Genomic DNA, 16,007 nt, shown 5'->3' with positions numbered 1-16,007 from the left:
ATGTACACCTTAGAGTTAAGAGTCTGCAGCCAGACTGCCTCAGTGTCTTTAATAGAAAGGGTGTTGTTGTGAGTAGACATGAGATGTCTACAAAGTGCTTAGCCCAGTGCCTGGCACAGAATAGACTATTAAGTTAGCTGCTATTAACTGATCCTTTGATCAGTGTTGGTGCTAAGGCCACACACACTGGTGGCATCGGCTTTCTGGGTTGTGATGAGATTGCTCAGTATTCGTGCATGGCAGAGACCCACTGGACCACGGTCAACACAGCCTCCTTAAGAAAGGACCCAGGGATTCCCTGGTGGCGCGGTGGTTGAGAGTCCGCCTGCCGATGCAGGGGACACGGCTTCGTGCCCCGGTCCGGGAAGATCTCACATGCCACGGAGCGACTGGACCCGTGAGCCATCGCTGCTGAGCCTGCGCGTCCGGAGCCTGTGCTCTGCAATGGGAGAGGCCACAACAGTGAGAGGCCCGAGGACCGCAAAAAAAAAAAAAGAAAGGACCCAGAGCATTTCCCAACTCATCATCACACCACCTCACCACCACCAACACCCTCTCATTTTTCTACCAGTTCCCTAGCTAACAACCACCCTGATTTTCCTGCAGAGTGCAAAATTTAGGAATGTAAATTTAGGAGTGTAAGAGTTGTTGGAGTTGTGGCCAGAGAGCTACCCACTATATTCCACCCACAGCTACCTATAAACTCCTGCTGGTTCCCATCCTAACTTTGATTAGATCAGGTGTCTGTTCCAAGTTTTTTAAGTTTCAAATCCAGTATGCTACTTAATTTAATTATCAGTCTTTAGATTCTGCTTTCTATTTATTTTAAAACCCTATATTTTTTGATAACTTTTCTATGGCAGTGGTTGGTTCTTAACTTTTGGTGCTGGGGGGTAGGAGTGAGAGCAATAGCGATGGGGGCTGGGGGGAGACCAACAAAAGACCTCTTGGAGAGTCTGGTGAAATCCATGGAGACTCACCCAGAAAAACACACATAACACACATACCCCTAATACTCTGTGATACAAGTGGTGTTAGACTTCCTAAAACACAACCATAAATGTGGGTCCATAGACCCCCAAGTTAAGAATTTGCTAACTTGTAAAGTATATGATCCAGCAGTTCCATGTCTAAGTATGCATTCTAGAGTCACTCTCACATATGTGTCCAAGGAATGAATAATGTTTGTAATAACAAAAATTCAGAAATAATGTATATTTCCATCAACAGGAGAAAAGTAAACTGGAATGCTATATAGCAGTTAAACTAAATGAATAAGATCTATATGTATTAATTACACTTCAAAAGCATAATGTTGAACAAGAAAATCAACTTATAGATTGATACATACAGTATAATACCATTTTTTAAGAACTTTTTAAACTGAAAAACATTGTTTTTAAACAGCAAAACATCATTTATGTGTAAAGAAATGTGTATTAAAAGAATAAAAGAACTTGCATGAGAATAATAAACACAAAATTCATTACAGTAGCTATTTCTGGAGAATAGGATTAGGGGAGATACATCTTGAGCCTCAAGTACATCCATTTCTCATTTCCTTGAAAAAAATCTGAAGCAAACCTGGCCCAATGTTAACATTTGGTAAAGCTGAATGGTGGCTAATTTTATTATTCTGTATGCTTGTTTGTGTGCTTGAAATAGCTCATGATTAATTAAAAAAAAAAAAATTTTAGGGCTTCCCTGGTGGCACAGCTGTTGAGAGTCCGCCTGCCGATGCAGGGGACACAGGTTCATGTCCCCGTCCGGGAAGATCCCACATGCCGCAGAGCGGCTGGGCCCGTGAGCCATGGCCGCTGGGCCTGCACATCCGGAGCCTGTGCTCCGCAACAGGAGAGGCCACAACAGTGAGAGGCCCGCGTACCGCAAAAAAAAACAAAAAACAAACAAACAAAAAAAACTATTTTAGGAATCTTTTCAATAAAATTATAGTTTTCCCCTTTTTTCTTCCTTCTGAACACCTATCCTCAGATAACAAGTTGTATACAGTCTTCAATGATTTTGAGGATGAATCAACCTGCTGGACCTATCAGGAAGGCATCTTGTCAATGAAAGTAACGAGAAAAGGCTCTGTTGTTAGTACACTCGATGCCGATTGGCTGGAGTTAACTACATTTTATTATAAACAAGGCTTGTCTTTAATCGATTCTTTTGTATGCTGGGAAACATCTAAAGGTAAGTTTTATATTATGATATGTTGATATCTAAAGAATTTGACCTTGCGTCAGGGTTGGTGGAAATGTTTTTGCCTCTCAAGTTCAATGGCTAAAAGGACAGATATTATTTTTTTGAATTTTATTTTATTTACTTATTTATTTCTTATACAGCAAGTTAAAAGGACAGATATTATTCCTAAGAAAATAGATTCGAATTATTACACAACTCTGTAGCTTTAATTTAGAAGCTTAACCATCCTATGTGGTACTATTATAATGTGATATTTGCTGTTGGGTTGTGACTATCAGAAATGGACAAACCACTGTGTGATTAATTAGTAGGATTTTCCAAATAAGATGTACTACAGCAGCCCAATCAGGAGGTTTATGATGACATTTGACAATTACTATCCAAATTTATTACACTAGCCCAATTTTGGAGACTACCTACCATGTCCTCCAGTCTAAACCTGACTTCTTCTAAAATTCGTATAGAAAAATAAACTTTGGTTCAGAAAATTATATTGATCTATATTTATTTATGCCTTCCCCTTATCTTTCATCTTTATCTAACCTTCTTCTTTTAGTTACAATGGGATATGTAATCATTCATGTCTATCATAAAAACAAACAAATCTTTCCAAAAATTATTTCTAAAGAAAGTGTTTTTTAAAAGAGATTAGTGCTGGGACTTCCCTGGTGGCGCAGTGGTTAAGAATCCACCTGCCAATGCAGGGGACACAGGTTCGAGCCCTGGTCCGGGAAGATCCCACAAGCTGCAGAGCAACTAAGCCTGTGTGCCACAACTACTGAGCCTGCGTGCCACAACTACTGAAGCCCACGTACCTAGAGCCTGTGCTCCGCAACAAGAGAAGCTACCGCAATGAGAAGCCCACACACCTCAATGAAGAATAGCCCCTGCTCTCCGCAACTAGAGAAAGCCTGCGCACAGCAAGGAAGACCCAACGCAGCCAAAAATAAATAAATAAATAAATTTATTTTTAAAAAATAAAAGAGATTAGTGCTAAAAAAAAAAAAAGAACAAAGATAGTAAAGAGACTGGAAAAATGCATTAGGAAGGATGGAGGTTATGAAAATCAGGATAGTTAGGGACCATGACTCGAGGTTAGAGGAAGGAATGAAAAAGAAAATAAAATGAGATCTCAATAAACCCTATTATTATTAAATCAGCCTAGTGATACCTTAACTAATACAACTAAAGACTTTGGATGATTATTTAAAATTATCGAGTCATGTTCCAATAGGTCCCTTTAAGTAGCAACCAAGAGTAAGGATCTAGCTCATTGGAGCACCCCATGAAGCACCCCAAAAAACATCACCTTGCATAGTGCTTGGCACTTAGCAAGTGCTCAGTAAATATTTATTAGTATTTTTGGTTACTGGAAACTCCTTCCAAGTTGATCTTTTATGGAAATAGCCAGACCTGATATGAAGCGCATGGACTTCAGCATCAGACAGACCAGGGTTTAAATCCTGTGTCCTCTACTTAGAGCTGTGTGACCTGGGGAAGTTAGTTGAGCTCATTGAGTCTCAGTTTCCTAAAAGGGGGATAAAAACACTCCTACTAACTGTTGTGAGAATTTGATAAGATATATAGTACGTACAAAGTAACTCCCACGTGCCTTGCCCACTGTCAGAGTTCATTTTCTGGGGTTGATCTTTTCTCCTGCCACTTGCTAGATGCACTTACAGTACTTTTTTTTTTTTTTCCAGCAGGTTTTCCTTTTTTTTTTTAATTAATTAATTTTTGGCTATGTTGGGTCTTCATTGCTGCACGCAGGCCTTCTCTAGTTGCAGAGAGCGGGGGCTACTCTTTGTTGCAGTGCTCAGACTTCTTATTGCAGCGGCTTCTCTTGTTGCGGAGCATAGGCCCTAGGCATGCGGGCTTCAATAGTTGCAGCACACAGTAGTTGTGGCACACAGGCTTAGTTGCTCCAAGGCATGTGGGATCTTCCCAGACCAGGGTTCGAAACTGTGTCCCCTGTATTGGCAGGCAGATTCTTAACCACTGAGCCACCAGGGAAGTCCCTACAGTACTTTTAGTATGAATCATCTCTTTGAAGGTCGGTTTATGCTTCATATATCCCCTCCCGCCCCATCTCTTTCTCTTCACTCCAAATAGTCTAAGTTAGAGCCGTTCAAAACAAAGAGAGAGAAAAAAAAAAAAAAAAACAAAGAGAGAGGGGCGGTGATTTCCTGGCGGTCCAGTGCTTAAGACTCCGCACTTTCACTGCCAGTGGGCCCAGGTTCAATCCCTGGTAAGGGAATTAGGATCTCACAAGCTTCAAGGCATGGCAGAAAAAAAAGCATCCATTCCAAATTTTGGATTGTGACTAACTGCTGAAGGAAAGACAAAAAAATCCTCCTTTCACAGTGTCTTTCAGGCATCCTTGCCTTGGGCCTTGCCTGATGATGAAAATAAAATTAGCCACAGCAGTTGCCAGCCAGAGGCTCTGTAGGGCTTTTGTTCTTAAAGCCTCAGAAGCTATTTAGAGAGCCCGGGGGAAAGTCTTTCCCTCTCAGCAGCTCTGGAATGTCTCATTAGACGTTTTGCAGGCCTTGCCAAGCCCTAACAAGACACGAGCCACGGTCTGTAAGGTCTGGCAATTGGGTGTGTCACTCGGGACTTTCCTGGGAGTATACAGGGAAGCTGTGGAGGGGAAATTGTGACCAATGCCTGTGTCACTGTGAGAAGCAAGTCAGAGGAAGCAGGGCTGAATTGGTCGCTTTGTTCTGGGATATCTGATGCCTGACATCTAAAGCACATAGGGGACAATGCATATTTTGTTTTGTCTTGCTTCCATCCTCTTCCAAAATATTGTCAGAAGTCAACCCACCATGAGGAATAGAAGTAAAAAACCAAACGTTGCTCAGAAATTTAAATATATTACTCCACAAATCTCATTCTATAAATCTCACTTTATAAAATTCTCTGGAGACAGAGGGGGGAAAAAACTTTTAAAAGTTTTCTCCTTCAGGAAAGTCGTGGTGGAAAAGTTGTAAGGTTTGTGAAATTCCTCTTCAGTGCCCTTTCCCACCCACTTTCAAAGCCTTTTCTGCTTTGAAAAGTCCCACAGGCAGAGGCACCCAGGGACCCTTTTGCTGTTCGTATGGCCTGAGGGTTCTCACTGCAGTGGCCTCCTGTTCCTGACCTTCTCCAGCACTGCCCAGCCTTCACCAAACTGGTCTGCAGCTGAATTCTCTGCACACTTACAAAAAGCTCCAAATGAACACAAGGGAGGCTGCAAGAGGCTTACCCAATTGAGCCAACAGAGACAAAACACTTTATTCTACCAGAACATATAGAGATCCGGGGGGGCAGCTGACAGGGATGAGATACGCAACTTTGCCAGGTGATACAAAACACACACACACACATACACACACAACACTTGAGGTTCTCACACTTCACTGGCCTACCAATGCCCCCATCACCCTCAGAGCACAGCCTCTTCCCACCTTTAGTATACCCACATCTGAAGGCTACATTTTCATTTTTTGTGAATTCTTTTCAGACTTCAATTGATATGCATTTCAATCTCTTCACTCCTATAGAAATGCTTGTGTGGAGTTGGCGGGGGAGATGTATCAGAATGAGCGGTTAGAACTGGAACATGTATGTGTTCATTTCACACATATGTATATGCCAGGTCCTAGGCCAGGCATGAGGGGTTTACACTGATGAGCAAAATGGACATCTTCCCTCCTCTCAAAAAGCTAGCCACGGGACTTCCCTGGCAGCCCAATGGTTAAGACTCCACGCTTCCTCTGCAGAGAGTATGGGTTTGGTCCCTGGTTGGGGAACTAAGATCCTGCAGGTAGCGCAGGGCAAGGCCAAAAAAAAAAAAAGTCACATGGCATCAGGCTGTAATGGGCATCAAAACATATATACCTAATTTCAAAATTGAGAATAGTGTGTGACGTTACCCAGCAGGATATTGTAATGAGAGTAACTGGGAAGAACCAGCTTAGATGGGTGGTCACGAGGTCCCTTCTGACAGGGTAACAGTCACACTGAGACTGGAAGCCTGGAGAGGGCTGGTGTTCAGGAACCAGAGGAAACGCCCCCAAATGTACAAAAACCTAGGATGCGAGAGAGGAACTGGGAAAGGGTCTGTGTCGCTGGTGCAGGGTGTACAAGAGAGAATGGCTCCCGACAAAGTAGGAGAGGTGAGCAGTAGCCACGCCACCTAGATCTTAACAATATAAATGACGCAACAGGCACTGACACATATTTGTGCTTACTCTATGCCAGCATTGTTCTAAGCACTTCACAGTTATTCACTCATTTAATCCCCGCAGCAACCCTATGGGGTAGGTATGATTGTTCCCCTTCTACAGATGAAGAAACTGAGGCACAGGGATTTTAAATAATGGACTCATGTTCAAGCAGCTAGAAGGGGTAGGAGGTAGGTGGAGTGTGTGCTCTTAACCAACTTGCCATACTGTCAGGATTTTTATTCCAAGTCATTTGTTGAAGATTTAAGGAGGGAGTTATGACCTGACCTACATTTAAAAAATAACTTACTTGGCCTCACTTTTGGAAACGGATCATGGAGGGCAAGCATGGAAGTGGGGAGGCTGCTAAGAGGCTGTTGCAGTGATCCAGAGAGATGATGGTGGATGGGCAGCAGTAAACAGGCTGAGATGCATTCTGGAGACAGAATGCTCATAAAAGAGATACAGAATGAGAGTTCCCATATGTGCCTGCCCTCCACTTCTCAGATGTGGTCCCAGGCCCACCCTCTGGGCAGTTTAATGTCAAAAATGACACTTGGCCCCAAATACTAAAATGGGATGTTACATTTCCTCACATTTACAGAAATGTCAATGTCACATCTAGCTGAAATGAATGTGTAAGATCACATTTCCAGACAAGTAAACCATTCCCTGGAAATTCTTTAAACTTGTGCTTTGCAAACCAGGGTCAAAGTACCCTAGGGGTATGCAGCTATGTGCCCGGGAGTACACAACTTCACAGGATAAACCTCTTCCTAGAGTGTCAATATTCCTTTAAGATTGGGGGTAGGAGAAAGCAGAAGAGAAAATATTGCTTTTTCACGTCATATGAACATATTTGAATAGAATGCAAAATTTGCATGGGTTTTTAAGATATAACATTAGACTTTAAAGAAAGCTTATGCTTTGCCCCAAGTCACTTCAAACTGTACCTGGAGACCATCCTTCAGTGATACAAGGGTACTTTCCTTTGCTATTGATGGTATTTGGTCAAAAAAAAAAAATTTGAGAAGCAGTGGGTCAGACCAATGCTTTGTAACTTTTTCATATTATGCATACATAGCAAATGGTAAAATTGCAGGGCACATGGGTATAAGCGGAAAGGCTGCTCTGGGCAGGAGGGGGTGCCCTGTGCCTTAGCACACCTGTACACCTTCTAAGTACACCAATGGGCCAAGGCACACAAGGTAGGAAGCTCTGAGATAAGTGATGTTAAGAGATGACTCAGTTCACGGGACTTCCCTGGTGGCACAGTGGTTAAGAATCTGCCTGCCAGTGCAGGGGACATGGGTTCGAGCCCTGGTCCAAGAGGATACCACATGCCACGGAGCAACTAAGCCCGTGCGCCACAACTACTAAGCCTGCGCTCTAGAGCCCGTGAGCCACAACTACTGAGCCCAAGTGCCACAACTACTGAAGCCCGCACGCCTAGAGCCCATTCTCCGCAACAAGAGAAGTCACCGCAATGAGAAGCCCCCACTCGCCACAACTAGAGAAAGCCAGCACAGTAACAGAGACCCAAGGCAGCCAAATATAAATAAATAAATCTTAAAAAAAGAAAGAGATGACTTAGTTCTGGACAGTTATTAAGTAATTGTTCAGAATTATCACCTCACCCCAATACCTGGAAGATTTAACACATCAAACACCCAAATGGTCACCCCCCCCCCCCAGCCCCCATGAGGCCTTGCCTGCCACCCTCCTTAGCTGCCACTTCTGTTAGGGAGAATTTCTCAAGAGAGAAATACTCTCTCCTGTGGAAGTATCATTCTTCTCTGGCTCTAAGGACTGGCATGGTCCCTAAGAAAGCTAGCCAGGGAACCTGGGGAGCTATAAAGTGAGAAGGCAGATCTTTTGTTTTTAACTGAAGTATAAGATACATATAGTAATGTGCATTAATCTTATGTGTACCGCAGAATAGAACACAAATGTTCAAGATAAGAACATTTCCTTATATGTCAATTATATCTCAAAAAAACTGAAAAAAATGAGAAAAAAAAAAAAAGATACAGAACATTTCCAAAATCCCAGAAGGCCTCCTCATGGCCCTTCCCAATCAATACCCTCCCACACAGAGATAAGCATTATTCTGAATTCCAGCACCATAGATTAATTTTGCCTGTTTTTGAACTTCATGTAAGTTGAAATATACAGTATGTATTCTTTCTCATCTCACTTCTTTTGCTCAACATAAAATCTCTGAAATTCATCCATGTTGCATACCGGTGAGTCTTTCTTTTTTATTCTTGGTAGTATTGCAGTGTATGAGTCTACTATACTTTTATTCTTTTAAACCAAAAGAAGTTTAGAAGTACTAGGGACTCTCAATACCAAGAACAAGAAAAACACAAAGCCACAAAACCCATAGTTCTCCAATTATATAATCCTAAAGTGAATAAGAAGCAGATTACAATTAACTACATAATTATCACAGTGTATAATTATTTTTAAAGTTCATACCCCCATTCTAAAAAAGGACTTGAGGCAAATATACATTTTTAAAAATAAATTTATTTATTTATTTTTGGCTGCGTTGGGTCATCATTGCTGTCCACAGGCTTTCTTTTAGTTGCAGAAGAGTGGGGGCTACTCTTCCTTGTGATGCGTGGGCTTCTCATTGCAGTGGCTTCTCTGTTGTGGAGCACGGGCTCTAGGCTTGTGGGCTTCAGTAGTTGCAGCACGCGGGCTCAGTAGTTGCGGCACGTGGACCCTAAAGTGCACGGGCTTCAGTAGTTGTGGCAGGCAGGCTCAGTAGTTGTGGCTCTCGGGCTAAGTTGCTCTCCGCAGCATGTGGGATCTTCCTGGACCAGGGATCAAACCTGCACTGGCAGTCAGATTCTTAACCACCACCAAGGAAGCCCCAAATATACAATTTTAAAGATGGTCTTGTGATGCTCTAAACTTACAATCTAAAACAGATTTAGTTCCACTGGTCACTTTGGTATGACAGTAGACAAGTATATTAAAGGAAGTGGAACATATACTGTAATTAGAAAAACAATTCCAATAAGCCAATTAAACTTTACTGGATTGTTGGGGACCACTCTGAATAATGTAAATTCTTCATGCTATTCTGCCCTAACTGTAACTGATGTAAAAATACTAATAAGAGTGATTTTCTCTTAAAGTCTATAGCCCATTAATAAAAATGAAAACTAAAAATTACATTTAAATTACTTTTGTCTTTTTTATCTTTAAGCTTAATAGATCTTTTGAAAACTTTGTAGGTTATTATTTAGATAACTGTCAACAAGGGAAACTTTGATGTGACCTTATGCTGTATGAAACCAGAATGCTTAACCAGCACATGACCATGGGAAATTGTCTCCTATTGCAAAATAGGAGACAAAAGAACTTCCATAAAATCAGTTTAGTTTTGGCCAGCTGGTTTTTGTCAGCTATTCAAAAAAATGTCAGAGAGGCCCTCCCTTAAAACTTCCTTCCCAGCAGGAATTCTTTTGACAATGACTTCTGTTTAGGATATTCCTGTTACCATTCTTTTTTTTTTTTTTTTTTAAGCATCATTGAAGCAAAGAATTGTTCTGTGTTTATAGTTTTTTAAGTAATCTTACGTCATCTTGGTTTTAATATCACACCTGTAATTCCAAGGATTAAGATTTTTGATGTTGTTTCTCTTAATAGTATAATTAATACACATACAGCATATAGAACAGAAAGCAAAATTTGATTTCAAAGTGAAGGTCATTTCCAGATGCCTTTTAAGCTTAGGAAATCCACTTGCTTCTCACTGTATGATATTATTTTATCTTGTTTTTGTTATTGTAGTCTTCATGTTTACAGTTTAATTTTAATTCAGTTAAGTATAAAACTGTCTTGACCTTTGAAGGACTTCCTTAGTGGTCCAGTGGTTAAGAATCTGCCTTCCAATGCAGGGGGACGCAGGTTTGATCCCTGGTCGGAGAGCTAAGATCCCACATGCCACGGGGCAACTAAGCCCACCTGCCACAACTACTGAGCACTCAAGCCACAACTAGACAGCCCGCATCTAAGACCCGACGCAGCTAAAAATAAAATAAATATTAAATAAACAAACTGTCTTGATCTTTGAAAAAAAAATTACCTTCAAGGGAGATGTCATAGATTCACCTAAAACAAGTGGGGGGTTTTCTAAGATTTTTTTTTTTTTTGATATGGACAATTTTCAAAGTCTTTATTGAATTTGTTACGATATTGCTTCTGGTTTTTTTCATGTTTTGGTTTTTTGGCTGCAAGTCATATGGGATCCCAGCTCCCGGACCAGGGATTGAACCCGCACCCCCTGCCTGCATTGGAAGGCGAAGTCCCAGCCATTGGACCGCCAGGGAAGTCCCCTAAAACAAGCGTTTAAAAAGTGATATGTTTTTCCTTCAGCTTCCTACAAGGGTTATTTAAGGTTTTAGATGATCCCAAGAGACTCTGAGCATTTACAACTCTTCTTAATTGTATGTTTTTCCTCACAGGGGACCATTTGCCGAAATCTTTGGAAGGATTCTTTATCTATGAAGAAGAAGGCTCTGGAGTTCCAGGATTCAGCAGGAAAGGAAATGATGCCATCGTAGTAGAACAATGGACAGTTATTGAGGTAAACTGAAGTTTTCTGACAATTTGGCTTTACTATTGCATTTAGTTTTACATGTTAAAGGTTTTCATTGCCTAACACATACAGTATTCTTCAAACACATTTTTATTCAATGTTCAGAATTTCATCAGAATGCATCACCAACTTTCAAATTTGTTTAAAGGTGGTTTGTTTTACTCAATGTTCAGCTTTGTTAAAAGATAGCAAAATAATTATCTATACATAAATAACAGTAGATTCCCAAAGATTTAGCATTCTAGTCCTAAACAAATTCCCCTGGCACTGAGATTCTCTTTACACAATGCCATGACAACTAGCTGAAACTGAAAAAAAAAAAAAAAATCAGTCAATTTTATACCCAAGCAACCAATGTGACTGACTTTTTTTTTTTTTTGGCGGTACGCGGGCCTCTCACTGTTGTGGCCTCTCCCGTTGCGGAGCACAGGCTCCGGACGCGCAGGCTCAGCGGCCATGGCTCACGGGCCCAGCCGCTCTGCGGCATGTGGTATCTTCCCGGACCGGGGCACGAACCCGTGTCCCCTGCATCAGCAGGCGGACTCTCAACCACTGCGCCACCAGGGAAGCCCTGTGACTGACTTTTTTAACCATGTGAATTGACTTTCAAAGGCAAAAATATCCAAAGTTGTTCTTTCTCTCACCAGGCCAAATATGTACACACAGCATTGTCCTTCCTAATCAGAGATGACATTGCTGCTGTTGTCATGCACTCTGAATTCAGATGTCACCGAATGGACTGCCGTTGAGGTGTACAGACTGAATTCAGGTATACTGTGCTGTGTGCACGAGGCCCTCACTGACAGCCTCTCTCAAGGACACTTTTGCCCTTTCTGGCCTTGCAAAGGTTAGAGAGACATAGGTCATTTTCAAAGAAATTGGAAATCCGGGGTTCCCTGGTGGTGCAGTGGTTAAGAATCCGCCTGCCAATGCAGAGGATGCAGGTTCAAACCCTTGTCTGGGAAGATCTCACATGCCACGGAGCAACTAAGCCTGTGCGCCACAACTACTGAGCCTGAGCTCTAGAGCCCGCAAGCCACAATTAACGAAGCCTGCGTGCCTAGAGCCCATGCTCCGCAACAAGAGAAGCCACCACAATGAGAAGACCGCGCACCGCAACAAAGAGTAGCCCCCGCTCACCACAACCAGAGAAAGCCCGCGCGCAGCAATGAAGACCCAACAGAGCCAAAAATAAAATTAATTATTTAAAAAAAAAAAAAGAAAAAGAAACTGGAAATCCCATTGAGGGGGAAAAAAGGATTTGGGGTAAGAGATAAAGCTCCAAGTAAGAATCAATTCCAAGTGAGTAAAAAGCAGTGAAGATTCTCTGCTCCTCTCACCTTTCACTCCCCAATGCTCACTCTCTATTCCTGTCCTCACTCCCAGCCCCTACACCAGTGTTTCTGAAAGTGTATGGACTCTACTTGGATCCAAATCACCCAGGGAGCTTTTTAAAATGCAGATTCCCAGAGCCCCCCATATATTAAAGTTTGATGCCCAAGCAAGACCGAGGGAAGGTAGGCCCCAACCTTAGAGAACCACATGGAAACCTCTCTCCGCTCTGATCCCCAGTGTTTCTAACTTGGTTGAATGGTTTGAAGGCAGAGGGAGCAGAAAAGAAGCCCAGGAAGACTGCAGCCGGTGAAATTGCACTTAATGGAGCGTGAACTCCCCTTATCCTAACACCTCTCACCCTCATTGTCATCACTTGTGTCCTCTCACCCTCATTGTCATCACTTGTGTAGCTGGTTATCTTTGTCATTAGACTATGAACTTTGTGCTTATTCACACAGGGCTGTGAAATCAAAACGGACTATGGCCCTCTCCTGCACACTCTGGCTGAGTTTGGATGGCTCCTGACAAGCGTGTTGCCTACACCTATACTGAGACATGACAGGTAATGCCAAAAGTATCCTGACACACTCTCATCTCCTTGTAAAATAGAGTTCATCTGTTAGATAATTCAACCTAACAATGCTCATTTAATGCCTACAAAAAGCATTTCACTGAACTTCTAATCTGATTTCATGTGCCTTGGAGATCAGCAAATCTAACGCCCTCGAGTTATATACATCCCTCAGTATTCATGAGGGATTTGTTCCAGGACCCCCATGGATACCAAAATCCGGGACGCTCAAGTCCCTTATATAAAGTGGCATAGTATTTGCATATAACCTGCACACATCCTCCCGTATACTTTCAATCATCTCTAGATTACTTATAATACCTACACAATGTAAATGCTATGTACATAGTTGCTGGAAAAGTCAAGTTTTGCTTTTTGGAACTTTCTGGAACTGTTTTCTCAAATATTTTCCATCAGCAGTTGGCTGAATCTGAACTGCAGATACAGAGGGCTGACTGTGTAGGTACAAGCTATTAATTGCATCTCCTTCCCAAAGGCATATGAGTTCATGAGGACAGAGCCAGAGCAGGGGCAAGGTAGACCAACTCCCAACTCAGTGCTGCTTCCAGCACTCAGAAGGCTGCCTCTCCCCTCAAAGACTGTACTACTATACCTTCTTTTTTCCAACTTGAGATTCCGATTCTTCCCTAGCGTGAAGATTGGGCCGATATGAATCTGCAAACAGAAAATGCAGCCCCCTCTGTAGGACCCTTTGTCCTTCTCTTCTGCCCTGCCTGTGTGAAACTGTCTTCAGGACAGCACGCAGCTGGGGTTAGGGATGCAGCAAGGCCCAGAGCGTGGCATGGAGGGGCGTCAGTGCTTCCGCTTCCATTCCTCCCCTCCAGTGTGGGGAGTTAGCTTTCCCCTGAAGCATGGACTTGTCAGCTATTTCCACTAAAATAAATACCTACATTAGAACCAAAATGCCAACACTTCACAAATACCGGCTTTTTCTTTTCTCCTTTTCCTGAGAAAGGAAAAGACTGAGTTGTTATTTTTTGTCTTTTTGTCTGGAAAGAGAGAGACCAATTAAGCCCTCTGTATAAAGTGCTTTGCTATGCCTTGGGCTCAGAAATGTTCCCTCTGCCCTCTGCAACATCCCTGCAATGTTCCCTCTGCAACATCCAGAAAATGACTGACTGCCAAGGCTGCCCTGCCTGGCTGGTACTACCTGCAGAGGACAGTATAGTAGAGGACAATAAAGGGCCTTCCCTTTAAGCAGAGTCGACCACGGTTTAACATTGATTGTCACGTATAGCTAAGGGAAGCAGCTCCCCTTTCCTCAGTCTCATCCACCCTTTAGTTTAGCAACTTTACCCCTGGCCAGTAACCCTACCTCCCCACAGACTTTAAAAACATTTGATGGACATGGCTGTATAATAAAGCCACACCTTCTTCAGGTGGAGAGAGGGATAAGAATGGATACAGAGTAAAGACACTCAAGCTTTAAAAGGAGGGGTTAGAAGTAAGCAAAGCAATTAATCTGCTTTTCTTCTCAGAGATTTATTGGTAACTGTTCTCAAACTGTGAGTGACAACTCTCTGAATTATTACCCAACTTTTAAAAATCTGTGACATACCTGTCAGATCACAGTACAGCAGTAATTCTCAAGATCTGGTCTTCAGACCAAGCTATATGAATGCTCTGGAGTACCTAGGAACACACCCATGCCAGAGGTTCATCCCAATGGGACAGTCAGAAGCTTTGAGGGTAGGGTCCATGAATCTCCATTTTCACAAGCTTCAGAAGCTCATCAACATTTGAGGATCTTTGCAGGAGAGAGAGAAAGAAATCCCACTTCGCTGCCACCCCTCATCTTCCATCTGCCAAGCCACTGGTCTATCCCACTCCCTACCCTCCCTCAGAATAACTTGTGTATTTGGCCTCCTCACCTCTTTTCGGTGGTTCTTCTAGGTGTACACTTAGGGTTTCATTGGCCCTTTATAGTTAACCGTTCCTAAAAGTGCTCTGAGTTCTGAACATTTCATGTTCCTTTTTCCCCAATGAAAACTATATTTTTCATTCCTCCCTCCTATTCACTAAGGACTTCTGTTCCCATGAGTCTAAATATTTCCTAAAGTGACGTGAATGACTCACTAGGCACTAGGTTAGACAGCAAGACTAACAGGCTGGATGCTGAGCCATAGAACACGGGCTGGCACTCCTTGAGCATCTCCTGCTTGGTTTGGGAATGAGAACAAGACTGAGACCAAAGGTGGGAAGGAAGAGGTCTCAAGTATACTGTGATGGGGAAGGGTGGTGGAGCCTGGAGCCATGCTTGGCTTGACCACCTTGTCCTGCGTGTCAAACTGCATAAGGTCACAGGCTGGACCAAGTGATTAGGAGGCTCACTGGAGTGAAGAGTGGCTGTATGTTATCCTTGGAGCAGAGGTAGCACCACTGCCTCACCACCATTCCCAACTTCTTCAGTACCCCTGGTATCCACCAAGACACCGTGGAGGCAGAGTGGACCTTTCAGGCCCTCCTTGTGAAGGCTCATCTTATGTGCAATTAAAATAGCAAAGGGGCAGGAATTTCCTGGCCGTCCAGTGGTTAGGACTCAGCGCTTTCACTGTAGTGGCCCAGGTTCAATCCCTGGTCAGGGAACTAGGGTCCCAAAAGCCGTGCGGGGCACAGCCAAAAAAGAAAAAAAAATTAACAAAGGGGCTACCAGGACCCTCCAAGGCCCTGCAGCTAGCAGCCTCGTCACCCAGCCCCACCCACCAGTGTCTGGCAGAAGCCTCCACACAAGGCAAGGCCTTTTTATTCTTTCCAATTATGCTGACCCTATGACAGTCATATGCTGGTCTTAGCTGCTCCAGTACATACAGGATAGTAATCACCTTCAGCCAGATCATCTTTTTTTTTTTTAACATGGAAAGTAAACATTTCTCAACATTTAATACCACTATATATAATAACTATAAAATAACCAATGATAAAAGGCTGATACATATTTTTCCAGACTCTTCTCTAATCTAGAAAGTTGTGAATTCTTAAGAGCCAGCATCCAGAAGAACTGACCCTGATACTGTGAACTATGGAACATTTTTCTGGTAAACTGCAAGAG

The 16,007-nt window shown here is 42.7% G+C and overlaps 1 protein-coding gene across 2 annotated transcripts in view; it reads left to right on the top strand.

Annotated features, from left to right (window-relative positions):
* Positions 1-16,007, top strand: part of RFTN2 (raftlin family member 2) — a 59,614-nt gene that overhangs the window by 19,982 nt on the left and 23,625 nt on the right. Inside the window, exons 5-7 of one of the 2 annotated variants that reach the window (XM_065880777.1) lie at positions 1,993-2,196; positions 10,898-11,019; positions 12,825-12,928. In XM_065880777.1, coding sequence (XP_065736849.1) covers positions 1,993-2,196; positions 10,898-11,019; positions 12,825-12,928 — 430 coding nt within the window. Of the gene's footprint in view, positions 1-1,986; positions 2,197-10,897; positions 11,020-12,824; positions 12,929-16,007 lie in introns of both variants that reach the window. The other variant, XM_065880776.1, reaches the window with a different exon arrangement.

This window comes from Phocoena phocoena, chromosome 7 (assembly GCF_963924675.1).
Source record: "Phocoena phocoena chromosome 7, mPhoPho1.1, whole genome shotgun sequence".
NCBI lineage: Eukaryota > Metazoa > Chordata > Mammalia > Artiodactyla > Phocoenidae > Phocoena > Phocoena phocoena.
Note: the sequence above shows the minus strand (reverse complement) of the source record. Positions and strands in the feature narration are given on the sequence as shown.